Source organism: Geotrypetes seraphini, chromosome 10 (genome assembly GCF_902459505.1).
Source record: "Geotrypetes seraphini chromosome 10, aGeoSer1.1, whole genome shotgun sequence".
Classification (NCBI taxonomy): domain Eukaryota; kingdom Metazoa; phylum Chordata; class Amphibia; order Gymnophiona; family Dermophiidae; genus Geotrypetes; species Geotrypetes seraphini.
This window is the reverse complement of record NC_047093.1, coordinates 57,928,766-57,955,569: the sequence shown is the minus strand read 5'-3', so window position 1 is coordinate 57,955,569 and position 26,804 is coordinate 57,928,766. Positions and strand designations below refer to the sequence as shown.

The 26,804-nt window shown below is 41.8% G+C and overlaps 1 protein-coding gene across 3 annotated transcripts in view; it reads left to right on the top strand.

The window, feature by feature from the left end:
- The window catches only part of SARDH (sarcosine dehydrogenase), a 117,964-nt gene that overhangs the window by 77,889 nt on the left and 13,271 nt on the right, over positions 1-26,804 (top strand). For all 3 annotated transcript variants that reach the window (XM_033962032.1, XM_033962031.1, XM_033962030.1), the window contains 4 exons: positions 1,374-1,512; positions 4,840-4,953; positions 11,536-11,683; positions 19,777-19,870. In XM_033962032.1, the coding sequence (XP_033817923.1) occupies positions 1,374-1,512; positions 4,840-4,953; positions 11,536-11,683; positions 19,777-19,870 (495 nt within the window). The remainder of the gene's footprint in view (positions 1-1,373; positions 1,513-4,839; positions 4,954-11,535; positions 11,684-19,776; positions 19,871-26,804) is intronic.

The following is a 26,804-nucleotide window of genomic DNA, read 5'->3' as shown; positions in this document are numbered from 1 at the left end:
TGGTTAATATATGGGTCCGTGCTAAACAAGAATGCAATAATGGGCGAGTGACTTCCACTTTAGCATGTTTGGGTGCTCGGCAGGGGATGTAGGATCGCGGTGGAGGGGGCGATGTGAGCGAGGGGCGAGGTGCCGGATCGCAGAGGGGGATGCTAGATAGTGGGGGAAGGGGTATGGAGCAGCACCTGTGGCCTTGGGGGGGGGGGGGGGGAACGGAACAGCGCCGAGGTCCTCAAGGTGGGGAATATATCAAGCGAGTTTCCATTCATTACTATGGGGAAACTCGCTTTGATATACGAACAATTTGGTTTACGAGCATACTTCTGGATTGAAATATGCTCGTAAACCAAGGTTCCACTGTACGTTTGGACATTTTAGTGTTCTACTTTGTTTGCTTACATGTGTAAAATTAATCCATTTGGAGACATTATCCTGAGTGAGAAAATGTGGGAGGCCTGAAAATATAAACATTTCTACCTGTTCTGAGTAAGGGAAGTGTTCTTAAACTCACCTTTTTCATTCAATTACTTTTTACTTTTCTTAGGGGTTAGCACTTTGTTGCAGTTGTGGTTTCATTCCTTATATTGTGCTGTCATGCAAGTAATACATAGGAAAAATGGTGACCAATAAAAGTGGGCCAGTTCTAGGACTTCCCTGGATTCCATCTATTCAGGCCAGATGAATGGCTCTTTCACTTCAGGTGCCCCTTGTTGTGGACTTTTTTTTTTTTTTTTTTTTTTTTACAGTTATTACCCTCTGTAAATGTTTTTAATCTGCAGCCAATTTTCTAAAGTATGCTTCTTCATGCCTGCTTCACTTTGATATATTAAGAATTTTGGTACTAGCACAGAATTTTCTTCCAGTACTGGCCCATCCTTTTCCCCATTGGAAATTGTCAGAGACTTTTTATCGTTAGTGTCAGAAGCAAAGCTTTGACACACCTGCACCTCTGTCAGTTTGGGGGTATATAGGAAAAGGCAAGTGCCTGGTGGTTATTTTCACTCCAGCTACTCTCAGTTTCCAAGAAAAGCAACAAGATCCTCTGAGCAGTCAGTGGATAAGCCATGTGAAGGTAGAGAATGAAGGTGGGCGATGATGACTGGAAGAAGATAGTGGCAGCTGAGTTGACAGCAGGGCCTAGGCATCTGAGAGCGGCATTGTTACTCTAACGAGCAGAAGTCTGAAATGATTAGTGCTCTGTGTTATAAAAAGTGCTTATGTGGGGAAAATTCATTTGAATATTTTTATGACAAACGTCTAGATAAGTCAGCTCCTGGGATTTTTCTTTTTTTTTTTGGTCAGGACTTTCTCTTGTGATTTCTGTGTCAGATCCACAGCTGGTGGTCTCTCTCCTTTCCCCCCCACTTCCATAGATCCAGAAAGAATGCTTAACGTGCCGAAATACAGTTGCTGTTTTCAACATGTCCTACTTTGGGAAATTCTATCTAGTTGGCCCTGATGCCAGGAAAGCAGCCGATTGGCTCTTTAGTGCTGATGTCAGCAAACCTGTTGGTGAGTAGAAATGAAAAAATACCACAATTAATAGTTTTCTGACAAAATATTTATTTTTCTGAAAAATAATTGTCAGACTAGAATATTCAAAACTAGCATGCCGGAACAGACGGAAAAATGCATGAGTACCTGAATAAATTAATGTAAACCTCCCCTTGGGAGAACGGTATAAAAAATTGGAAAAATAAATAAATAAATTGAGGTGAATATATCAAACATGCCAGATTTGCTAACGTTAGGCAATTCTAGTAACTTCTGTTGGCCAAAGATATAGAGGAATCATTGCCAATTAAAATCATGTATTATAAAGTTAGTATTGAAACATCTTTCCTAATGGTTTTGCTCCAGTGAGACAAAAGATCGTGATCAGATCTGCTGTCCCAGCTTGGAGGTTCAGCAAGAGTGCAGTGTGCTACTATGTAAAAATCTGGGTTCTACCTCTGGGGCAATATTCTGTTTGCTAGGGAGTCCCAATCATTGTGCAACTGTGATAGAGTGGTTTAGCTTAGGGCACATTACTACAGGGCTCTGGAGGGGGCCCTGGTTAAGAACATAAGACTTGCCGCTTCTGGGTCAGACCAGTAGTCCATCATTCCCAGCAGTCTGCTCACGCGGCAGCCCTTTGGTCAAAGACCAGCGCCCTAGCTGAGACTAGCCCTACCAACAAACGGCCTTGTTCAGCAAGAACTTGTCTAACTTTGTCTTGAATCCGCGGAGGGTGTTTTCCCCTTTGACAGACTCTGGAAGAGCATTCCAGTTTTCTACCTCTCTGGGTGAAGAAGAACTTTCTTACGCTCGTACGGAATCTATCCCCTTTCAACTTTAAAGAGTGCCCTCTCGTTCTCCCTACCTTGGAGAGGGTGAACAACCTGTCCTTATCTACTAAGTCTATCCCCTTCAGTACCTTGAATGTTTCGATCATGTCCCCTCTCAATCTCCTCTGTTCGAGGGAGAAGAGACCCAGTTTCTCTAATCTTTCGCTGTACGGCAGCTCCTTCAACCCCTTAACCATCTTAGTCGCTCTTTTCTGGACCCTTTCGAGTAATACCGTGTCCTTCTTTATGTACGGCGACCAGTGCTGGACGCAGTACTCCAGGTGAGGGCGCACCATGGCCTGGTACAGCGGCATGATAACCTTCTCTGATCTATTCGTGATCCCCTTCTTTATCATTCGTAGCATTCTGTTAGCCCTTTCTGTTCTGCTACAATAACTAAAAAATTAAATTGACACAGATAGAAAATAGGGGTCAAGTTTCCAGGTAGTTGTGAATGTTTATGTTTACATTTACGTTTATTTAAAACTTTATGTACTGAAGGTAGAATGGAGCTGCAAATCCAAAGGAAGACTACCTGGCCAAAAATAGATTAAAAATACAAACCAGAACTGATTGCACACTCTTTGGGGTTTTTTTGTTTAAATATTTTTATTATTTAATCTAAAAGCCAAACTACGAAAACAACTGAATAAAATTTACAAAACATAACAATTACAAAATGAAAGCCATAAAACCTCTTTAGTCTCAATCAACATATAAAGACCAACAACTTCTACCTGCTTTTACGTTTAGGTACCAATAAGCCCCTTTCCTCTAATATCTTCTCATATTTTCTAAATACCCATTGCCACCATAGATTAATATGTACTCCACTATTATCCTTCCAATGATTGACAATATCTTTTAGTGCCACTGTAATTAAAAAAATAAAAAAAGACTCTTTGTGGACTTTGGAATGATAGCTGAAAGAGTTAACAGCTTCCAAATAACAACTTTCAGTGACAAATTACTGTATATACTCGAATATAAGTTGATCGAAATATAAGTTGAGACCCACATTTTTCCCTCCCAAAAAGGAGGAAAAATGGTTGATTCAAATATAAGTTGGAGTCATACTGGATCATAACCTTTCATTTCACCAGCAAATCAGTACGGTAGTCAGCAAATGTTTCTACAAGTTAAAACTCATTCATTCTCTTTCTTCTTTACTTGACCCCTCCCCCTCCCTAAACATTCTCATCTACTCTCTCGTCATTTCCAATATTGATTACTGTAATACCCTTTACCAGGGTATAAATCAAAAAGAGATACGTAGATTACAAGTTTTACAAAACACCGCAGTAAAACTCATCTACCGCACAAAAAAATTCGACTACGTCACTCCTCTTCTACATGATGCCCACTGGCTTCCCATCCCTCATCGCATCACTTTCAAAATCTTACTTCTCACCTATAAAACCAAACACTACCACATCCCCGCATTCATAGATAAACATTTAATTCCTTATTCTTCTACCCGTACACTGCGTTCCAATTATCATGATCTGTTGGTTGTTCCTTCTATCTGCAAAATTTTCTTAGAAAGTCCATCTTCTCAGTTATAGCTCCCTCACTTTGGAATACTCTTCCCCTACATATTAAGAAAGAATCCTCCCTTATTCTATTCAAATCAGAACTTAAAACCTTTCTATTCAAGGATGCCTTTGATACTTAATCTAAAAGTCCATTTCTTCTCCTGTTCATCCAATCAACTCAGATGATTTACGCCAGGGGTGTCCAACCTTTTGGCTTCCCTGGGCCGCATTGGCCGAAAAAAATGTTCCTGGGGCTGCACAAATGCGCAAACGCTGCAGCAAGACAGAAGAGGGAGCCGGCAAGATGGTAAACACCCGGGGGCAGCAGAGGAAAACACTGCATCACCCTCGACTGGGGCCACACAAAATACTTCACGGGGCCACATGTGGCTCTCAGGCCACAGGTTGGACACTCCTGATTTATGCCATCCACCTCCTTAGAGGCAAATTAGCGCCCTTTGTTCTATCTACCCCTCTCCCTCCTTTATATTTTATTTTATCTCGGTGTATTTTTTATCACCTCTTGTTCCTTCCTCCCTAATCATGTCTGTCACGCTCCTGCCCCACTGCTAACCCAGTCAGTTGCTGCCGCGAGTTCTAGCTTCAGCCACTGAGCAGTACCGAGCAGGAGCACGCATTGGCGCTGCTGGTCAGCGCTAAGTGGCTTCCTGGATGGTGAGAATTTGCAGGGACCATTCAGGAAGCTGCTCAGCACCGAGCTGCAGCACCAAAGTGCGCTCCCGCTCGGTACCGCTCAGCGGCTGAAGCCGGAACTCACAGCAGCAACCAACCAGGTTAGCAGCGGGGCAGGAGCATGGAAAGCTTGCTCCTGCCCACCACACTGCCCATGTTGAATCCAAAATATAAAATAAAATATTGGCTGTGATTACTTAAAGTAAAGGCCAAAGTTATTTGACATGCTTTCTGTGGAATCTTTTGGAAGATGTAATTTAGAGGTGCTGTGTTCTCTTCCTCAGGGTCCACAGTTTATACATGTATGTTAAATCAGCATGGTGGCACGGAGAGTGACCTTACTGTCAGTCGCATTGACTCTGGACTCCAACCTTCACCACTGGCTCCAAAGTTTGAAGGTAAAAAAAAAATAATAATACAATTTTTTTTACTTCTCATGCTTCATTTGCCAATCTATTGATTGATATGCTGAGTTTTCTTCAGAGCCCAGAAGCACCTGGTTCCTGCTCCTTTTTACCTAGATATACTGGTGCTTCCTAGATTTACAGAGCTGGTTGCTCTTGTAAGTATATGACCCTGCCAGATTTTGTCTAAAACATAGCAAGAGGAGCAGGGATAATAGAGGGCTGATCACACAACACAAATTGGAAAGAGTGGCATTGTGCTAAAATGAAGCTATGTATATGTGATACATTGAACAATATTTCTTTTGTGTGTGTGATTTATCTATTTAAAATATGTATATACCTTGGGAATGACCTTTCTAAGAGGGTCTTTTACTAAGGTGCGCTAGCCCATTATATTTTATGAATGCTAGCGTGCCTTAGTAAAACACCCCCTAAATCTTCTGACACCAGAGCAAATCATTCCCAAGTGCTGGTCCACAATACTATTAGATTTGAAGAATTTGAAAACCAAAATGGGAAGTCTTCAGGAAGTCAATTCATCATCCTTAATTAAAGATAACTTATACTTGCATAGGAGATTGGAATATTTGGAAAACCAGATGACAACATGATCTTAAATTTTCCAAAATCACCCGCGATTCCTCCTTTTGAAATGGTGTGCAAGTATATGGGAGAGATTTTTGATATTTCCATCAGAAACATTGCTACCTATGATGCAAGCTCAATACTTACCTTTGCCAGCTCGAGCTGGTGTTATGAATGATGCTAAGAAGAATGAGACTTTTTAAAATTGACTGAGTTCCTGGAATCCTGTTTGGAGTATATTACACAAAGAACGACTCCAGTAGTTAGCCATGTCTTGGAAATTCTCTAGAGTGTTGTTTTGAAAGGTTACTTTTGTGTTATGGATGAGTTTTTATGGTCTAAAATTAGAGTATTTCCTGATATTTCTGGAGCAACTTGGAAGCAATGCCAGGAGTTTCTGGCATTACAGTCTAGGGCTTTAACCCCTGGTGCTGAGTTTTGTACTCAAACTTTCTTCTATATTTGTGATTACGCTTGAGGAGAAATCTTATATGTTTTTCATATAAGACTGTTATCAGATTTTTTTTGTGTCAAAAGAGGAAGTTAGAGTTATAACATGAGTGTTTCTATTCATTGTTAAATTGGCTGTGAGATCCTGTCTGGAACTAGTGTCTATTAATTAAGAATATATTGTTATGTTATTTCATTTTATTTCCTGGATCTTAGCCTTTATATATTGTGGTTAAATGGGTTGATAGTTTTCTTGATAAGTTTCCTTAAATATTTTTATCCTTTTCTTGTACCACATAAATTTTGTGATTATGATTATAGAAATTCTGAAAAAGTTATATACCATTCTTACAAATTCAGTACACAAAACAATAAAATGATAGAAGCAGCATATACAAATACTGTATATACAGTTTCTGTTACTCAACAGAAACAACTACGTCTTCAGTTTCTTACTAAATGATTTGACATCCTGTTCAGTTCTCAAGCCAAAGGCATCTTATTCTACCATTGAAATGCAACAACAGAAAACATTTATTTCAGGAAGTATATTCTATGAACCGGTGGAACATATAATGTTCATTCATTACCTGACCATACATAATTATTAGTAATATGCCATTAAACTCTTGACTCAAAATATGACACACTACCCTTTCTTTGGAACTTAAATAGGAATAAAAACACTGTGGAGACAACGATGTCCAAGATGCAGGTCTTTATTGAAAATACAGTCAATTAATCCACATGACGAGATGTCTTGGACCCAAAAAATGGGGACTAAGGACCCAACTCGGTCCGTGTTTCAACAACCTTGTCTTCCTCAGGGGTCCCTGAAAGTCCTAATGCAAAAATGTGGATCAAATCCTAAAACCTAAGGTGGTCAAATATAGGAATGGATTGATCCAAGTAGAAAACTCTGCGCGATTGAGAAAACATCAATAGCTGCACACAGCCACTAGGAGTCTTCTGCATAGTAATTATATTTTAATCTTCAACCTCCTATTAAAGAATCTAAAGGATGCATATAGATGTTAAGCAATAGATCAACTCTGAGGCAACCCTGGCTGCTTATGTTTGGATGCACATAAATTCCCATTTGCTTCTACCAGCTAATATCTAATGATTAGAAAATAGTTTAACCACTGTAGCACTGTTCCCCCACTCCCCAATTCCACACATCTAGATATCCATATGATGAAATGATACCCCTATACCTCAAACTACATTGGCTCCCTGCTTCGAAGCAAGGTGTTTTTTAAACTATGTACACTAATCTTTTTAATCTTCCATGGCAAAATACAAGACTCCATTTGAATTTAATCAAAATGCCACCCAAATACAAATACAACCTGATCAAAAACCATATGAGAATAAGATTCCCAAATCCTAGCGGAGTTAAATACAAAACTATTCATACTACAACCTTCCCACATCTGGCAGCAAAATGGTGGAATCCTTTACCAGCACAACTAAGGAACATCCCTCCTACCAAAATTTTGTAAAGAACTAAAAACCTATGAGGTTTATTTTCAAAAAAGATAGACATACAAAAGACAGCATAAACCAACAGTCGGACGTCTTACTAGACAAAATGTCCAAGTAGGCATTCCCAAAGATGACTTTCTGGATACCTAGCAGGACTTCCAACTCACTGTGTGTCCAGAGTAGAAATGGGTGTGTTGGGGGGGACGGGGAATGGGTGGAATTTGGGCAGGCTTAGACTTCGAAGACCTGCAGCTATAATCAAACCTTTCCCTGGCTGTCTTGGACAAAACGTTAGACGTTTTCACCTAGACCTGTTTGAGAAGTGTCTAAGTGCCAAAAGGGTACCCAGACTGATCAGATCACTACTGAAGGGATTAAGTAATGACCCACCACACACTTCCCCAGGGTCATTGACCCCCCTCCCACCCCAAACAATTTTGAATAAAACAGTACATACCTGGCTCTAGAACAGCAGCACTTGGTATAGGAAAGCCTAGTAGAGCATCACACAAGTGTCTTAAGTAGTCAGGTGGGTGGGCTAGTGAACCCTAGAGAGGAGAAGCCAGGCCCATAATCCACTCTAACTACATTTATGGTGGACAGTGTGATCCCACCAAATCCCTACAATATTGCTACATAGGTACTACCTACAGTCATAAGGTCTATTGGGGTGGTGGACAAGTGGGTAAAGTAGGTTTTAGGGGAGTTTTGCAAGACTCATCATACATTAGAAGGTTATGGTGAGATGTACTTCTGGCACTGTTTATGTGAAGTTCACAGCAGTGCCTTCTAGTGTGGCCCAATGTTCTGTTGGCATATCTGTGTGGCCAGTCCATTAGAAGGCTGGCCCTTCCCAAACCCAAATGGGCTTCATTTGGATGTTTTCAACTTAGACGGTTTTGTGATCGAAAATGGGGTATAAAGTTAGACGTCCTGGTGGAAAAGACATCCAACTAGATGATTTTCACAAAAAAAATTGGGCATCTAGAATTTTTGAAAATGGACACTTCTGAAAGTCCAATTTTGGACATCTAGCAGGTAATGTCCAAAGTCAGACTTGCAGGCACTATTGAAAATGCCCCTCTATGTATTTGGAAAATTTCCTACTCCCCCACTCCCCACATACAAACAAGAAACTACGACCACCAGAAACCAGACAAGACAGAAATCACCTTCCTCTCTCATAGTAACATAGTAGATGACGGCAGATAAAGACCCGAATGGTCCATCCAGTCTGCCCAACCTGATTCAATTTAAAATTTTTTTTTTTTTTTTTTTTCTTCTTAGCTATTTCTGGGCGAGAATCTCTCGATAGATGACCAAGCTCCCTGCAAACCAGGAAAGAGACACCCATACCAGAACCCATAATGTCAAGACTACAACACCAAATATAGCCAATCGTCTCTCCAAACCATATGCTATGTTCATTCAACTACACGAACACAAACAAGTTATCTGTGTCACGAACCCTAAATGTAATCCATGGATATGGCCAGGCTCTTCTAAATTGCAAATCACATTTAACTCATTCTGGGGCACATTAGCAATCCATAAATACTAATGTAATATCAACACCTAATGATTAACCAGGTCAAATGCACTGTAAAAATCTAATTCTACTAATACCTTCTTCCCTTGCTGTTGAAATATTAATAGCACATCCAGAAACCAGATCACAATTAAACACAGCAAGAAAGGGAATGGGAAGGGTGCGTTCTTGAACCAAAGCAGATGACTTGGGGTGGGGGGGGCAGGGGTAGTCTCATGAGAGACAGCTCCTACTTTTTCTTGTCAAGATTCATTCATTTTCAGACTTGATTATCTTTCTTACTAAGATATCACAATAGAAACAAATACTGTAATATAGAAAACATATAAATAACACACACAAAATATGATGGTCCAAATATTCAAAAGCAAATGTCCTTATGGTGCAAGCAACGATGCAGATATTCACCAATATTCAGAGGTGCTATCCAGATAGTATTTTTGAATGTTCTTACAGGCCACCTTGGCGCTATCTGGATTGCATGGGAAGATCAGCCCGTCACAAGCACGCCAGCTATTGTGTCACATTCAGCCAGTTTCACAGACCGAGTCTTCCCCTTACGAAGCCATTTGGGTGAAACGGAGCAAACTCCGTAGGGAATTTAAGATAAGTGCTGTACGATTATACATTTATTATTTTTGTTGACACATGTGACTCTTGGAGGTTTTTTTGGCTAATGATTGTGGTGATTCTTTGGGGGCCCGCTATAAGTATTGTCTTGGCGGTCCTCCATTTGTGCTAAGGTCTTTTCCCTCCTTATAAACAAAAAACAACTAGAAAACTTTATTTGGGAATTCTATTTTGTATGACTTTATTAAAACATAGGATCCATTAAGTTCCTGTATTTTTGTATAGTAATATATTTTTTTGTGGACCCTGCCTATTTTCTTTTTTTGACGTATACTATCTGGATTGCACCAGGACAGGATATTACTGTTCCGCCTAATTCTACAGATACGAGTCACCACTATTCAGATACTAAATCAGTGTATCACAAACTGTGTGCTGCGGCACACTAGTGTGCCACCTGAGATTCCAGGTGTGCCGCGAGACGCCAGGGAGGGGGAGAGGTGCCGGCTGACTGCCTACAGGACGTGCCTCTCGTGGCGAGAGGCACAGCCTGTGGGCAGTCAGCCGGCGCCAGCGCCTCTCCTCTCTGTGCGTCTTCCCTTCCAGCACCCCCGACTGGTGGCTCAGGGCCCTGTCTGGAGGGCCTTCACACATGTGCGTGATGTCCACACACTGCCGGATGCCCTCAAGCCGCAGCCACCATGTATAGTGTACTGCGGCTTCGCAAAGTTTGCGAGACACTGTACTAAATATGTGGCTGTCCAGATAAAGTTAGTCCAGAAAAAAGGCTACCCTAATTTAAATTACATATCTGGATGGTGGCTGAATGTTGTCATTATCCACGGAGCTCGTGGCAGTCAGTGCTCTCCATGTATATTCAGTACCACTCGCCACCAGATAACAGCACTGACTATGTTGAATAGTTTTAAACACCACAGCTAGCATTTAAAACATGCTGACTGCAATGTTTGACCAGCAACAACTTAAAACAATAATAAAAGCACTCAATTACAATATAAAATAGCCCTCTATCCAATAATCATGGGAATGCGTGTTCAAACAGCCATGCCTTGAAAAGTTTACAATACTGAAGGTAGTTCGGATTAGATCAAATCTCAAAAGAGGTAACATTTCACAGGAAGGCAAGGTAAAATCTAAAGGGCAGATATTCCGCAAGATTTATAGTTTCCAAGTTTATTTTGCATTTGATATACTGCCCACTGACACAGCCACCTGAGCTGTTCACAGTCTAATCAGGTACTCTAAGTATTTTCCCAGGAAAGAGCAGCTCTTACCTAGATAAATCACACTCACCCGGTCCAAATCCAGATTTTTAGCTGCATTATTCTGCTGTTCAAAGTTTTTATTTATCTTTTCAGTTCTAACTTTATCTGGTTTCTTGACTGGATATCATTCTGAATAATAATACCCGGATAAGTATCAGCAGCCAAGTTTCATCTGGATATTTAATGCTGGATGGCATCCAGAGTTAAAATAACCATGATATTGAAATCAAACGCTGACCTTCATGGCTAAATATTGCCCCCTAAATACTCTGAGGTGTGTTTTCAAAGCACTTAGACACACAAAGTTCCATAGGCTACTATGTGTGTCTAAGTGCTTTGAAAATGAGCCCCTCTGCATCTAATACTTGTAAGCATAACATCATGGGACCAGAAATCTTAAGTAAATCCTGCTGAAAGTAACTCAAGATTGCTAACTGGAACATACTTTTGCAAAAGTGATGAGAAATTCTGAGGTTGTTCTCCATTTAAATAATATAAATCTGCTCCCTGGATAATCAAGAGCCACAGATGCTTCCATACTTCTGACCTTGTTCACTGGAGTGAGGCTATCTTTTTTTTCTGTCTATGTAAAACATGTCCTAATTGATGAGCTATTTATAGTAGGAGTCTTGTTTCTTCTTCCAGGGGATGGCTATTATCTGGCTATTGGGGGAGCAGCTGCCCAGCATAACTGGTGTCACATCAACAATGTGCTGCAGGACAAGAGTTTCCGATGCACCCTGATTGACTGTTCTGAGGACCTGGGCATGATCAGCATCCAGGGACCAGCGAGGTGAGCCATGCTGAATAGAAAGCAAATGGGAAACCCTTCCTCCATGGTTTCTAGGGGTAGGCACTGGTATATTAGGCCAGGTTTGGCATTAGGTTTGGACACCTAACGATGCCTACTTTTCAGATAGGCATCGTTAGGCGTCGGAGGGTGCCTCAACTTAGGTGTCCTAAGAGTTTGGTGCTGAACTCTTAGTTGTTTAAAACATTTTTTTTTTTTTGATTGGCTGAAAACTACAATTGCTGCGCCAATTTTAAAAATTGTGCACAGATTCCAAAGTTAGGCATTACTAGGCATCCTGGATTAGTCTTCCTAGTTACATAGCCACTAGCACCTAGGTACATGGGGACACATATGTGGTCACAATACTTTCTGCGACTGCATACATGGCTATGGGAATTACTGGCCACTTCTGTGTTCACCCAGTTTGGGCCAGTCAGCTGTGCGTTATGACTATAAGTTTTGTGACAAAACTAGCATGCTTCAGTTGATATCTCAAGAAATATTCAGCACTGGTCAGTCAACACATCACCATTTAGTTATTTTCAATACTAACTGGAGTAGATAATACGGTTATAGGTCATTTATGCATCTGCAGATCCAGATATTTTTATGAATATGATCTAGCTAGCTAAGTTCTGGCGTTGAAAATATGGGATAGATATATCCAGTTATTTTTATGAAGTGTTCCAGGTGCTCTCTTCATTTCTGAATGTTGATTGAATTGGGACCCTGAATTCAATGCAGGTCATAATCAATGTTCCCTCTAAGGATTGATGAGGTGTGTGCGAAAAAAAATATGCATGAGTGACAAGTTACATAATCCACAAATTTATGAGCAGGCGCGGAGGACGAGTGCCCGTGAGATTGTGGGAGGGTTAAATACTCAAAACTTAGAAGAAAAACAATTTACTTAAAATTTTTTTAATTACGTAATATCATCAGTCTTCAATCTTCACAAATATTCTCTTCGATTCTACTCAGTTTTCCAAAAACCCGTTTCCGCCCCGTCTCCGTGAGCTCGGTCCTCGCAAACCATCTGATCCCATCCGTACAAGTCTCAGTTATGATTTTATACTGAATGTATTTTATTAAAGTATAAAAAGAAACAATATTCTGTACAATTGTCATTTTATAAATACAAATAATACAGAGCAAGGATCAACAAAACCCTTGTCTCCCCTCCCCTTCACATATATCCCCTCCACTACCAAGAAAACTGAATAAGCCAAATTATTACAGAATGCTACACAGAAATATCATGCTAACAGAATACCGCAGTCACACATAGCAGGAATAGGGTTAGGGGAGTGCAACTAGGGCAACTGCCTCCCTGGTCAGAGAGAGCCCTAAGCCACTGCCTGGACTCTGCAGTCCCCAGTTATGTCTAACACCAGCTCTAGCAGGATATATATTTCAAATCTTATATATTCAAATCACAAAATAGAAATAAAATTATTTGTTTTTACCTTTTGTTGTCTCTGGTTTCTGCTTTCATCTTCTTTTCACTCTCTTCCTTCCAGCGTCTGCCTTCTCTGTCTCTTCAATCCAGCATCTGCCCCGTCCATCTACTGTCTGACCTCTTCCCCTTCCATATGGTATTTGTCTTCTTTCTATGCCCCTCTCCCCTTTCCATCCAGCCTATGCCCCTCTCTCGTTTTCACATGATTCATTCCAGATTCACTGCTCTCTTCATTTTTATCTCTCCTACACCAGATCTAACATCTTTGTCCCTCTCAATTTCTCTGCTGACCCACCTTCCCATCTCATTCCTGTCTCTCCCCTTCCCCTCCTCTAATCTCCCTGCCAGCTGTTTCCTTCCTTTTTTCTTCTCCCTTCCCTCTTCCCCCTGTCCAGCAGTAACTCTCTTCCCTTCCCTTTTCCTCCTCCCCTCCCAGCAGCATCTCTCCTTATCCCTCTCCAGGTCCAGTAGCAGCTGTCCCTTTTTCCCCTTGCCCAGTAGCTTCCCAGACTCCTTTCCCTCCTCCCCTCCCAGCAGCATCTCTCCTTATCCTTCTCCAGGTCCAGTAGCAGCTGTCCCTTTTTCCCCTTGCCCAGCAGCTTCCCAGACTCCTTTCCCTCCTCCCCTCCCAGCAGCATCTCTCCTTATCCCTCTCCAGGTCCAGTAGCAGCTGTCCCTTTTTCCCCTTGCCCAGCAGCTTCCCAGACTCCTTTCCCTCCTCCCCTCCCAGCAGCATCTCTCCTTATCCCTCTCCAGGCCCAGTAGCAGCTGTCCCTTTTTTTCTCACCATGCCCAGCAGCTTCCCAGCCTCTAAGAGTGGCTTTCTCCCCTCCCAGCAACTCTCCTTACTTGCCAGCCCAGCGATTCAGGAAGGCAGCCTTGGGTCCTTTGTTGGGTCGCACCGCCTCTGAGGAAAGCGGACTTTGCATCATCAGAGATGGCTGCGACTCAGCAAAAGCCCCAAGGCTTCCTTCCTGAATCGCTGCGCTTCTAAGTAAGGAAAGCCGCTGGGAGGGGAGAGAGCACACTGTCGGACTGCGCGAACTACATCTTGTCGACCGGCAGGAAATTGTTGATGTTGATCTCACCGGTCCTGCGTGAGCAGGGCAGACCACCGCTTCCTCTCACCTCTGCCCACGCTCGATTGAGCGACACAAGAAAAAGTTACTCCCCCCCCCCACCCGACTCTCCTCTGCCATCTGCCGTACGCCTCTTCCGATTGCCCCCTCCCTGCTCGCACCCCCACCCCGACGTCCGATTCCTCCCCCAGCCTCCCCTTACCTTTGCGACGCGTTACATGGACTGCCAGCTCGCCTGCCTGCAAGCACGTGTGTGCGCTGTGACGAGAAACTTGTGCGCTGCGATGTAATATTTTGTGCGCCAGCGCACGCCAGCGCAGCTTAGCGGGAACACTGGTCATAATACACTTTCATGCTCCTCCACGAAAGGATCCAGTAATAACTTCAGATGTTTCCTTTATTGATGCCTGAGAAAGACATCCAGGGATTTGATCCAATAATGTGATGGGAAATCAGTTCTTGAGGGGCACTTTTATCTGGTCATGGTTTTGATTTCTATCCACTGCATTCTGGAGTTGGCCATCTTACCTCTTCTATTTGAATTCAACTCTGCATGTAACGAAATGCATCACTAGGGGTTGTCAATAAGACCACAAGACACTTGAATGTTCTATTTAGGGCGCATTTTGAGGTAAATGGTTGTCAATAATCTCCCATCCAAAAACAAGTTGCACGATACCTTCTAAGCTCGCATGCACTGCCACCTTTGGAGAGATTTTAGGTTGGTTCAATAAAAGGAGTTGCAAGCTGCAGAGTCCAGGGTTTTCTTTGTTACCAAGTGGTTTAAGGTCTCCACAGATGAGCTAGAGCTAAATAGCCAATCATAGGGCTCCTTTTACGAAGGCGCGTTAGGGCCTTAAAGCGCGGAATAGCGCGTGCTAGCTGCTACTGTCTCCTTTTGAGCAGGCAGTATATTTTTGGCTAGCACGCACTAATCCGGTGCATGCGCTAAAATGCTTAGCACACCTTCGTAAAAGGAGCCCATAGTGTAATGAAATTTCTATCGTCTTGGCTTTTTTTTCTCATGCTTTGAGGTTAGATTTTTTGGGGGGGCTTGGGAAGCTAGAAGTAGGACAAGATTGCCATTTCTATGACTCTGAAGGGCACAATCCTGCTTTTGAATAGTGAGCTGCAGGTCCTGAATGTTTGCTGCTGATTCTGAAGGGAAAACACATGATCTAATCTAACCTAACAAAGAAAACTGGGGAGACCCAATGATCCACAGTGAAAACAATCCACCGATGAAAATGAAAACAAAAAAACTGTGGATACAGATGTTCTGGAGATAATTTATTATACACTGACATATAAAAACATGAAAATTCAATGAAAAAGTACAATGATAAAAAATACAATGGTAAAAATCCAACCGGACCCTACATGGTCCATGTTTTGGCGAACACGCCAACCTCAGAGGTCCAATTGTTTGCAAACTCACATATAAAGAATTGGACTGAAAACAGTCTTGTCTGTAAACATGTGAGCTAAGAACACCGCAGACAAGCTGAAGTAGCAAAAAAACGCTATACTAATCTAACCTAAGCCTTAGATTTATATACCTAAAGACTTTTCTATTTCAGGACGCTTTCAACCTAACCTAGATCCTCATCTTTCTTTTTTTTTTTTTTTCTCTTCTTCTTTTTTTTCTTTCTTTTTCTCTTTTTTTTTCTTTCCCTTTCTTCCTTTCTTTATTCTTTATCTCGTCCTTCCTCCTTCAAGCAACTATTTGCTAGTACAACGTGCCCTTACCCCTACGTTCTATCCTCACCCTACTTTCTCCTTCTCATCTAAATAATGTAACTTTTCCCCCTCCTCCCCTATTACCCTCACTTTCTAGTTTGTCTAGTCTTTGTCATTCATGTTCAACTTAGATATCTCTATACACTTTCTACTATTTTTAATCTCCCTTTTATATTTTATTGTTAACCGGCCAGACATTTGTTTGATGGTCGGGATATTAAAAACTAATAAACTTGGAAACTTGGAACTTGGATACCATATCATCTCCTGAAGTAGGGGCTTGACTCGGTTTACTTAAGACTTCAATAAACAAGGAAATCAGTTTAATTAACAAAAGACAATTAACACTCCTTAGTACCATTTCCCCCAAACTGTTGAAATAGCATTATTTTCATCGATTTACAAAAAATCTGGAGAGAGAAAAGAGTTCTAATATAACCAGGAATTTCATTCCAAATCGTTGTAAACCTATATGAAAAGGAGCGAGAAATATTACCAACAAACTTTATCCCTTTCACTGAAGGAAATGAAAGTTTTTGTATTTCTGAGAATTCCTTGAAACAAAAGACCGAAGAGAATTCCATGCTAGAGGCACTATAGATAAAAATAGACCATGGATAATTTTGAATATCGTACAAGCACATTTAAATCGAATTCTAAAATGAACAGGTTGCCAGTGAAGATTTCTCAGTAATGGAAATACATGATCAAATTTCCTTTATCCAAAAATCAATTTGGCCGCCATATTCTGAATCAGTTGTAACCGGTTGATATTTCCTTTACTCAAGCAAATGTAAATAGAATTGCAATAATCTAACTGGACAGGTAGTGAAGAGAGCCCTATGGCGTTATCTGTTCTATGTGACTAGTCAGAATCCATCATTTAGGACAGTCAGCACTGAGAGAACTGCTAGAGCTGCTTGAGAAAATAAAATAGAAGTTAGAAAAATTGTAGTATTAATTCCCTTTTTGCCCTGCCCCTGACCTCTCGGACATGAACAAGGAGCCACATTAGCCTCACTCCCCCACCAAAAAAAGACAGTGCCCTCAGCAAGGCTAAAGAAATTCTGGGGATCTTGAATTGTCTCTTTTTATATACTGTCAGTAATATCTGACATGCCAAACAATGGCCAAGGCTTCTGCAGTTCACATGCAATGTCAACTCAATTTCCCCATCCTGTCCCCATGAGTTTTGTCACTGTTGCTGTCCCTATCCCTGCCCAATTCCTGTAAGCTCTGCCTTAACTACTCAAGCCTCAAACACTTATGATTTTAATTTAATTTAATTCTTATATACCGCTAATAACCGTGAGGTTTCTAAGCGGTTTACAAAAATGATGCATTAAAGATACAATAAATAAAAACTAAATAAATAAGATAGGTACTTGGAAATTCCCTAACTGTCCCAAAGGCTCACAACCTAACTAAAGTACCTGAAGAAACAGTATGAAAAATAAAAATAAAAAGACAGAGGTAGAGATAGAGATAGAAATGAAATATTCCAACAAGTAATGAATAAATAATTTAAAGATAGAATTAAAATAATAATTAAAGTAAACAAAATAGAGATAAAAATAAGCATAGAGAGAAACAGAAACACACTCCAAAAAAGCATCAAGATCTTTGACTTGTAATTATTATGATCATTTAACACCAGATCTTAAATGCCTTTCCAGAATACATCATATCCCTATCCCTCTCCATACCCACCTCCATCTCCACCCCAATTCACTTCAACCACCATTCACATTCTATTCTTTAACTGCCGTCAACCCCAGTTCCGATGGCTATCATCTGGGTCCCGAGTTTCCTCCAAGAAAGTGTTTGAGGCTTGTGCAGATGAGGATGGAGCTTGCAGGAATTGGGCCAGGGACGGGAAAAGAACTTGCGGGGACGGGAAAAAATTTGTCCCCCGTGTCATTCTTTAATCCCAATTCAACTAATCCCGATATTGCAGCAGTAGTCCTCAGCAAGGAGCCAGACACCAAGTCTCCTTCCAGAACCCTGCGGTTGTGGGCCCTAAATCTGGGTATAAGTTGTCATCAGTGTTCAATGATTGGGATTTCTCAATGCCACCTCTGCAGCTTCCCTGGCCAAGTGAGGAGTGGAAGATCTGCCTCAAGAATTGAATCCAGGACTACTACATCTTTGCAATGTTTAGTACTCTGAATTCTGATCCTAAAGAAAATGTGACATTCATAATGTACTTTTTCTTTACGTAAAATACAAAAAATATTAGAACTAAACTGCAGGTCTCCACTCATGATCTATTACTTCCTATTTGTGTCATTTCCACACTACCAACTTCAAAGAATCATCCTTTAGTATACATGTTTATCATTTACTACTCTGCAGCAGTATATAACATTCGGTCTGAAGTAAATTTCAAAGCCTTTAAGATAATGGTTCCCAACCCTCTCCTGGAGGACCACCAGGCTAGTCGGGTTTTCAGGATAGCCCTAATAAATATGCATGAGAGAGATTTGCATATAATGGAGGTGCCAGGCATGCAAATCTTCTCCATGCATATTCATTAAGGCTATCCTGAAAACCCGACTGGCCTAGTGGTCCTCCAGGACAGGGTTGGGAACCACTGCTTTGAGACTTTATTAAAGACCCAATTTTTTTCAGTTAGCTTTTGGTGTCGACTCTTCTGGTTGATCACATTCATTGAATGAGAAGTTTTCAGGCACTCCTCAAACACTGAGAAAATATGGCTTATATGTTGTTTGATTGAATCTTGTGTGTAATGTTGTATGATTATATTCTTTGTGTGCTGTCTTATATTTTTATGGTGTTCCTTTCTCTTATTTTATTGAATTTTTATTATTATTATTGTGTAAACTGCTGAGAACTGTTGTAAGATTTGGCGCTATATCAGTGGTCTCAAACTCAAACCCTTTGCAGGGCCACATTTTGGATTTGTAGGTCCTTGGAGGGCCTCAGAAAAAAATAGTTAATGTCTTATTAAAAGAAATTATAATTTTGCATGAGGTAAAACTCTTTATAGTTTATAAATCTTTCCTTTTGGCTAAGTCTTAATAATAATATTGTCATTTATAGCTAAAGACACATATGATCAAGAAACTGTTTTATTTTACTTTTGTGATTATGATAAACATACCGAGGGCCTCAAAATAGTACCTGGCGGGCCACATATGGCCCCCGGGCCGCGAGTTCGAGACCACTGCGCTAGATCAAATTTTAATAGCATAAACATTAATATACTCTATATTCAGCGGTGAGGAAAATATGTATATTTCATCTGATATAAAAGCACCATATCATTTATGTCTGGTGTGACTGCTGTGCCTGTGTTTTGTACATGTCTGTGCATGTTTATTGTATGTGTTCATGGGTGTGCAGCTTGGGATGGTTTTTAATGTAGAATGTTTCGTTTCGGCTCTCATATAGTATCACAGTGCTTCCAGCCTAGCTCTTACCTGTCCTTATGACTGGAATTATTTATTTTATTATTTTATTTAAAACATTTCTAATCTGCCTTTATCCAAGGCAGCTTACAGTATCACATACACAATTCAGGTTTGAACATCTTAAAAAGTCAAATACATCAGTAAAAATCATAAGATTATATCATCTGAACCTATAGATTGAGACCACCCTTGTAAATTAATCCATTCCTTTAAAATCTTGCTGATGACTTGCTGGCATTCTTACACCCTGAACTATCTTACCCCAAAGCCCTTAGGAGAAGATTTTCTTGGTACATTGGTAAACATTTGGAGGTGATGGTCAAACCAAGGTCTGTCTTGAGCCAGGGCTGTAGTAATTGTAGTTCTTTGCTATGTTCCCAGCCGTGCCCTGCTGACGGAGCTGTTGGACACAGATCTGAGTAATGAGGCCTTCCCATTCTCAACTCACAAGCTGGTAAAGGCAGCTGGCCATAAGGTAAGAAACCAACCACAAGTGTGTGGCTTGGTGATGCCTCCTTCTAATATTTGTGATAGTAAGCTATTTGGCAGGCCTAGATTTTTAATTAAAAATTCACAATCCTATCCCTTGTACAAAACTATTTCATAACTATTGCTCCAATAGCAATAGGCCACACAATTATGTTATGGGATAAAATAAAGCCTCAGCGCTTTAATAGAGCAACTACAAAAGCGCTTTACATATCCATCATACCTAAATATACTTTTAATTTAAACTTAGCTTCTTCAGCTTCCAATCTTCAGTATCTCTGGTCCAAATAATGTCTTCTATTTTGCTTCTGGCTCACTTTTAATTCATATAAATATTAATGATGTAAGGTGGGTTAGCAGTTGGCATGCTCTATTTCTGTGTGCAGCAGGACATAGGTTATTGTGTTGTGTCTGGTGTGACTGCTGTGCCTGTGTTTTGTACATGTCTGTGCATGTTTATTGTATGTGTTCATGCGTGTGCAGCTTGGGATGGTTTTTAATGTAGAATGTTTCATTTCAGCTCTCGTATAGTATTACAGTGCTTCCAGCCTAGCTCTTGCCCGTCCTTATGACTGGAATGCAGCACATGGTTATAAGTTCAGTGCGTTAACTCTTTAAAAAGATCCTGCTCCTAGAATCCAGTCTGCCTTTTATTTATTTGGATTTATTAACTGTCTTTTAATGAACAGATTCACTCAAAGTGGCTTACAGTATATTGAACTAGTCTTTAAGCACGTTACATTAATGGGTGCTAGAAAGCAACCCCCTTTCCCTCTCCCCCTCCAGTTCCTCCCTAACTGTCTCTCTGTAGCCCCCCTTCTGTCTTCCCCCCCTAAGCAAAATGATCTGCCTCCCAGCACACCCCTCCCCCCGAAGCAGCCCCCTTTTCCTCTACCCCTCCAATTCCTCCCTGACAGTGTCTCCGTGGTCCCCCTTCTGTCTCCCCTCCCAAGCAAAGCTGTCTGCCTCCCAGCACACCCCTCCCTCCCAAAGCTGACCCCTTTCCCTCTACCCCTCCAATTCCTCCCTGACTGTCTCTCCGTGGCCCCCCATTTTGTCTCCCCCCCCAAGCAAAGCTATCTACCTCCCAGCACACCCCTCCCCCAAAGCAGACCCCTTTCCCTCTGGCCCTCCCTGACTGTGTCTCCGTGGCCCCCCTTCTGTCTCCCCCCCCCAAGCAAAGCTGTCTGCCTCCAAGCACACCCCTCCCCCAAAGCAGGCCCCTTTCCCTCTCCCGCTCCAGTTCCTCCCTGTCTCTCTGTGTTCCCCCTTCTGTCTCCCCCCCAAGCAAAGCTGTCTGCCTCCAAGCACAGCCCTTCCCCAAAGCAGGCCCCTTTCCCTCTCCAGCTCCAGTTCCTCCCTGTCTCTCCATGGCCCCCCCCTTCTGTCTCCCCCCCCAAGCAAAGCTGTGTGCCTCCAAGCACACCCTTACCCCAAAGCAGGCCCCTTTCCCTCTTCCTCTTCCTTCTTCCCAGTTCCTCCCTGTCTCTTCAACAAACCTCTTGCCTCCAGCAGCCGCCGCAGCACTGTATACACGCTGCTTCGCGGCCTCTACTGCCCCGATTTGCTCTTCCGTGTCCCTGATGACGTTATCAGAGAAACGGAAGAGCAAATGAAGGCAGTAGAGGCCGCAAAGCAGCGTGTTTACAGTGCTGCGGCGGCTGCTGGAGGCAAGAGTTTTGTCGACCGCGGGAAGGGAAGGGGGTGGCGGCGGCGGCAAAGGACTAAGGTAGCCAGCCAGACCGCGAGAAGGGTGGGCTGAGAGGAATCCGGGACCGTTGCAGAGGCTCGTTGCACAGTGTAAATACAGTTGCTCAGTGTGAGGCTTCCTTCGCTCTTCCGGGTCTGCATTGTGACTCCTCAACACGCCATCTAGCGCATGCGCAGTCGTGCGGCCACATCCCGACAGAAAAGGGATCAGGGAACACGTTTCGCTACTGCGCATGCGCGGGCTAGCATTTTATTATTTAAGATAGTAATCAGGTACTCTTAAGTATTGTCCCTATTTGTCCTGGCAGGCTCACAATCTAACTATGATACCTGGGGCAGTGGAGGGTTACGTGATTTGCCAGAGTCACAAGGAGCAGGCTAGGATCAAACACTCCTCCACTGTGTCTGAGCCTGCTTTCTGTGTTCAAGTCTAGAAGAATTAAAATGTAGAAATTGGGTCACAGTGGAAGCCTAATACAGAATTCTGTATGAAGGCCTTGCCATTTCTCTGGTATTTACGTACCTGATCTCGCTGGGGGACGGTGACGGGACAAAAGTGCGCCGGACAAAGCCGCGCCGACATTTCAGCCCAGACAATTGGGCGCAAGACTCCAGTGCACCGCTTGAAAAGTTAATTTTAAAGAGCTCTGACGGGGGGAGAAGGGGGGGGAACTTTTACTTCATACTAAAAAATCGGGAAAAAGTTGTTTCCTCTATAATGGGGGGTTCCAACCCCCCCCCCCCATGACAGTGCAAACACTATTAAGTAAACTGGGGGGTTCCCCCCTCACACACCCCCCGTCGTAGCTCTTTAAAATTAACTTTTCCAGCAGCGCACTGAAGTCTTGCACGCAATTGTCTGGGTTCAAATGTCGGCGCGGTTTTGTCCCACGCGCAAATGACTGTGAACCCTAGGGAACATATATTAAGCTGTGAAACGCAGTGACTTGGGCAAGTCACTTAATCCTCCACTGCCCCAGGTACTTTAGACATATTGTGAGGCCACTGGGACAGATAGGGAAAATGCTTGAAGTATCTACATAGTAACATAGTAAATGATGGCAGATAAAGACCTGAATGGTCCATTCAGTCTGCCCAACTGTACATGCTCTATAAATTAATGATTTAATTTAAATTGTCCTTTTTCTTAGATATTTCTGGGCCAGAAACCTAGAGCTCTGCCCAGTTCTGTGCTTAGGTTCCATCTACTGGAGTCACCGTCAAAGCTCACTTCAGCCCATCAAAACCATCAAAGCCCTCCTCAGCCCATCCTCAACTGAATAGCCATATACGGGACACAGACTGTGCAAGTGTGCCCGGTACTAGCCTTAGTTCTTCAATTTATATCCATTATATTCTGATTAGAGATCTCTGCGTTCGTCCCATGCTTTTTTGAATTCTGTTACTGTTTTGCTATCCACCACCTCCCTCGAGAGCGCCTTCCAGGCATCAACCACCCTCTCCGTAAAGAAGAATTTCCTAACATTACTTATGAGTCTACCACCCCTGAACCTGAAATTATGTTCTCTGGTTTTACCATTTTCCTTTCTATGGAAAAGATTTTGTTCTACGTTAACACCTTTCAAGTATTTGAATGATTGAATCACATCTCCTCTGTCCCTCCTTTCCTCTAGTCTAGGGTATTCATATTCAGGGCTTCCAGACTCTCCTCAAATGTCTTTTGATACAAACCTATTACCATTTTCATCACCTTTCTCTGGACCGCGTGAAGTCTGTGTTCAGTTATGTCTCCAAAACTGAACACAGTACTCCAAGTGGAGCCTCACCAATGACCGGTACAGGGGCATTAACACCTTCTTTCTTCTACTGTGAACCATTAGGCTACTCCTCCACTTAGTGCACAGGTGTCAAAGTCCCTCCTCAAGGGCCGCAATCCAGTCGGGTTTTCAGGATTTCCCCAATAAATATGCATGAGATCTATTAACATACAATGAAAGCAACTGGATTGCAGCCCTCGAGGAGAGACTTTGACACCCCTGACTTAGTGCATTATGCCTTCCAGCATGGCACTTCTCAACAAGGCTGCTCAGATGGTGCTCTGACAGTGATGCAGTAATGTGAACTGCATTAGCACTGATGATGCTGGCTCCACTTCTCTTCTATTACCAGATCCCTGTACGAAGACCTGATTGTTTAACCCAGTGTCTCTCAAACTTTTTTAGCTCCGGCACACTAAACGGAGCAAATGTTTTTTGTGGCACATTATAATTGAAATTATAAAATTGCAAAACCAACAAAAAATTAAATTTGAGAGTTATTTATTTAAAAGTTCTTTAAGCTCTGTATGGGTAATTGTAACAACGTTTAAACTAAAGTAGATAGAATTGCTAATCAATGCAACAGATGTGCTTGTTTTTCAGTGCAAATTAACTCAAAATGTGGCTCCATAGTCAACAAGCAAACACGCATATCATCATCCACCATCTGCAGTTGTTCTGTTTTTTTATTTAATTTCTATCAGAGCTGAAAATCCAAATTCGCAAAGATAAGAAGATCCAAACGGTAACAAAGCCTTGATTGCTTTGTTGCTCAAGTTAGGATAACTATTGCATAAAAAAATGAAACTAAAATTACTTGCTATTAGTTTTCAAGGACCGATCACATCAAAGAATGATGCTTGTCTAGGCGGTTGTATCCTTATGCGCACAGATGCTCATAACAATGACACTCTTATGTAGGCGACATTCATGTAATCTATTCTAGCATATACTTATGAAGGGAATTTTTGAAAATAAAGTAAAATTCTGGAAATCTTGTGGCACACCTGGAATCTCTTCGGGGGCACAGCATTGTGTCGGAGCACACAGTTTGAGAAACACTGGTTTAACCTCATGATAACTCTGTAATTTGCTTTCTGTTTCTTTCCCTCCTAAGCTAATAGCAGAAACTGCCTTAAAATCTGAAATCAAATCTGTTGCTGCTTTCCATAACAAAAGAAGTCTTTGCAGAGTATGTTAATATGCACTGGACCTGCCTAGCTGCTGATAGCAGAGAAGACTGGCATCACCTAGTAATCAATTACCATAACATCAACAGTATAATACAGATAGGAGACTGGTGCAACTTGGAGCCATGGATTTAGCTCTAACATCAATGAGCAGAAGGTGACCGGATGGATTATTACAGAGCTTGGTAATAGGAGAGGACTTGGATGCTGGATTAAATGCAAGACTTGTAAAAAAAAAGAAAGAAAAACAAAAAATGAGAAATATGGCAAAGGCTTGAAATGGTTTACAAGCAGAGGAGGTAGTGGCCAGCAGGCTGACATAGTTTGATTGTTTAGGACAATTATAAAGAACTATGGTAGGAATAGGGTTCAAAGGTCAGGTAAAAGACATGTAGAACTTGGTGTTGGTTAAGTATGGGAAATTTAATGTTAGCTATGCAACACGATGGAGAACTAGAGAGAAAGGACAAATAGGCAAACTAGATGGTCATTTGCAAAATTACTATGAATTGGGCTAATTTAGTGTTTTCTGTCATAGCAAGGGTAAATGCGTACACACATGCGCTCTCTCTCGGCTCAGAAAATCTCACTCTTTCAGCTGACAGAAATGTCACATTTCTAGACAAGGTGTTATGCACTTATGACATTAATTTTAGGTGTGTGAAACTGATACTGCACTCTTCTAGAAATTGCCCCATTTGCAGATCCCAGATTTCTGAGATGCTCCTATACAAATAGCAAACGTCTGTTGCAACTGAAACTGGCTTGGATATTACCTTAGACCAATCAATGCTCAATATGTAAATAAATGGTTTCTAAGGTACTCAGTAAACTTCTTATGTCACCTTAATAATTGTTTTCAATAATTTTATAATCTGTTTAATAGACCTCAGAACCACCACTCCTCCGTCCCACCGAAGTGTAATCACGGGGAGATGCAAGTGGTGCACTCCTCACCGGTCTATTTAATTTAAATTTTATATCATTCCTCCAATTCTTATGCTTAAATTTACTTATCTTAGTAATGGAGAACTATCAGTTCTCACGGTAGACTGGCGGTAAGACCCGACATGTTTCACAATTGTTTCTTCAGGGGTCTGTCAAATGCCGCCGCCATCCAACTCTAATCAATCTTTGTTTGTAAGATGGCTGCCGCGACTTAAGGGCTCCCTTTATATACATAATATGCTAAGAGACCTCCCTCTCCATGGGATAGGACCAAAGAGGGTCCGCCCACAGCCCCAGTGTGCTAGGCCCTCTCGAGTCTGAATTTCAAAATACATGCAACTTTATCAACATCACACGAACAGCCTAGAATAGAGAAGCCCACTCAATCTCTAAATTCATACCACGTGGAACTACTGTATCAAGCCTATAGATCCACTGCTGTTCCTTCTGGTTAAGAGCTTTTTCAATATTACCACCCACCCTCCCATTCTGTTGTATACCGTCAATTATACGCCATCTTAATTCCGCTACTGTATGGTTAAATTTAATCATATGGAAAACCATCGGGGCTTGCATTATGCCTCTATTGATTCTTGACTTATGCTCATTTAACCAAGTTTTAATTTGGCGACTTGTCCTACCTATGTAAATTAAACTGCAGGGGCAAACAATAGAATATATAACCCCTTTACTATTACAATTAGTGTTGTTTCTGGCCCTAATTGTGGTATGTTTCCCCGGGACTTCCCACTGGGTTCCTACAAACGTTGTTTCACACCACTGGCATTCACCACACCGGAAATGTGAACCCATGGTGGAGATGTCACTGCCCTGAAATTTCTTAAAATTCAAAAACTGCCCAATCGTCTTCACTCTTCTAAAAGCTACCATGGGAAAATAATTGAGCCCCTCGTGTAGACTTACTATGTGCCAGTATCTTCTCATTATTTGTATCAGGCATTTGGTAGCCTCAGAGTAAGGTGCCACACATATTAGTCTATCATGATCAGACTGATCTTTTTGTCTGTCCCTGATCAAGAGCTCCCTTTGGGCAAATCTTGCTCTTAGATACCCTTGTTTGACTGCTCGGGCGGGATAACCCCTTATCAAGAATCTGTCCTGTAACGCCCGTGCCTGCACTTTGAATTCCTCCAGATCGGAACAATTCCTCCTGATCTTAAAATACTGGCTAATGGGTAGCCCGAATTTCAATTTAAAAGGATGGTAGCTTGTAAAGTGTAATAAAGTATTTTGGGCCATAGATTTTCTAAATATTGTAGTTGAGAAACCCTCA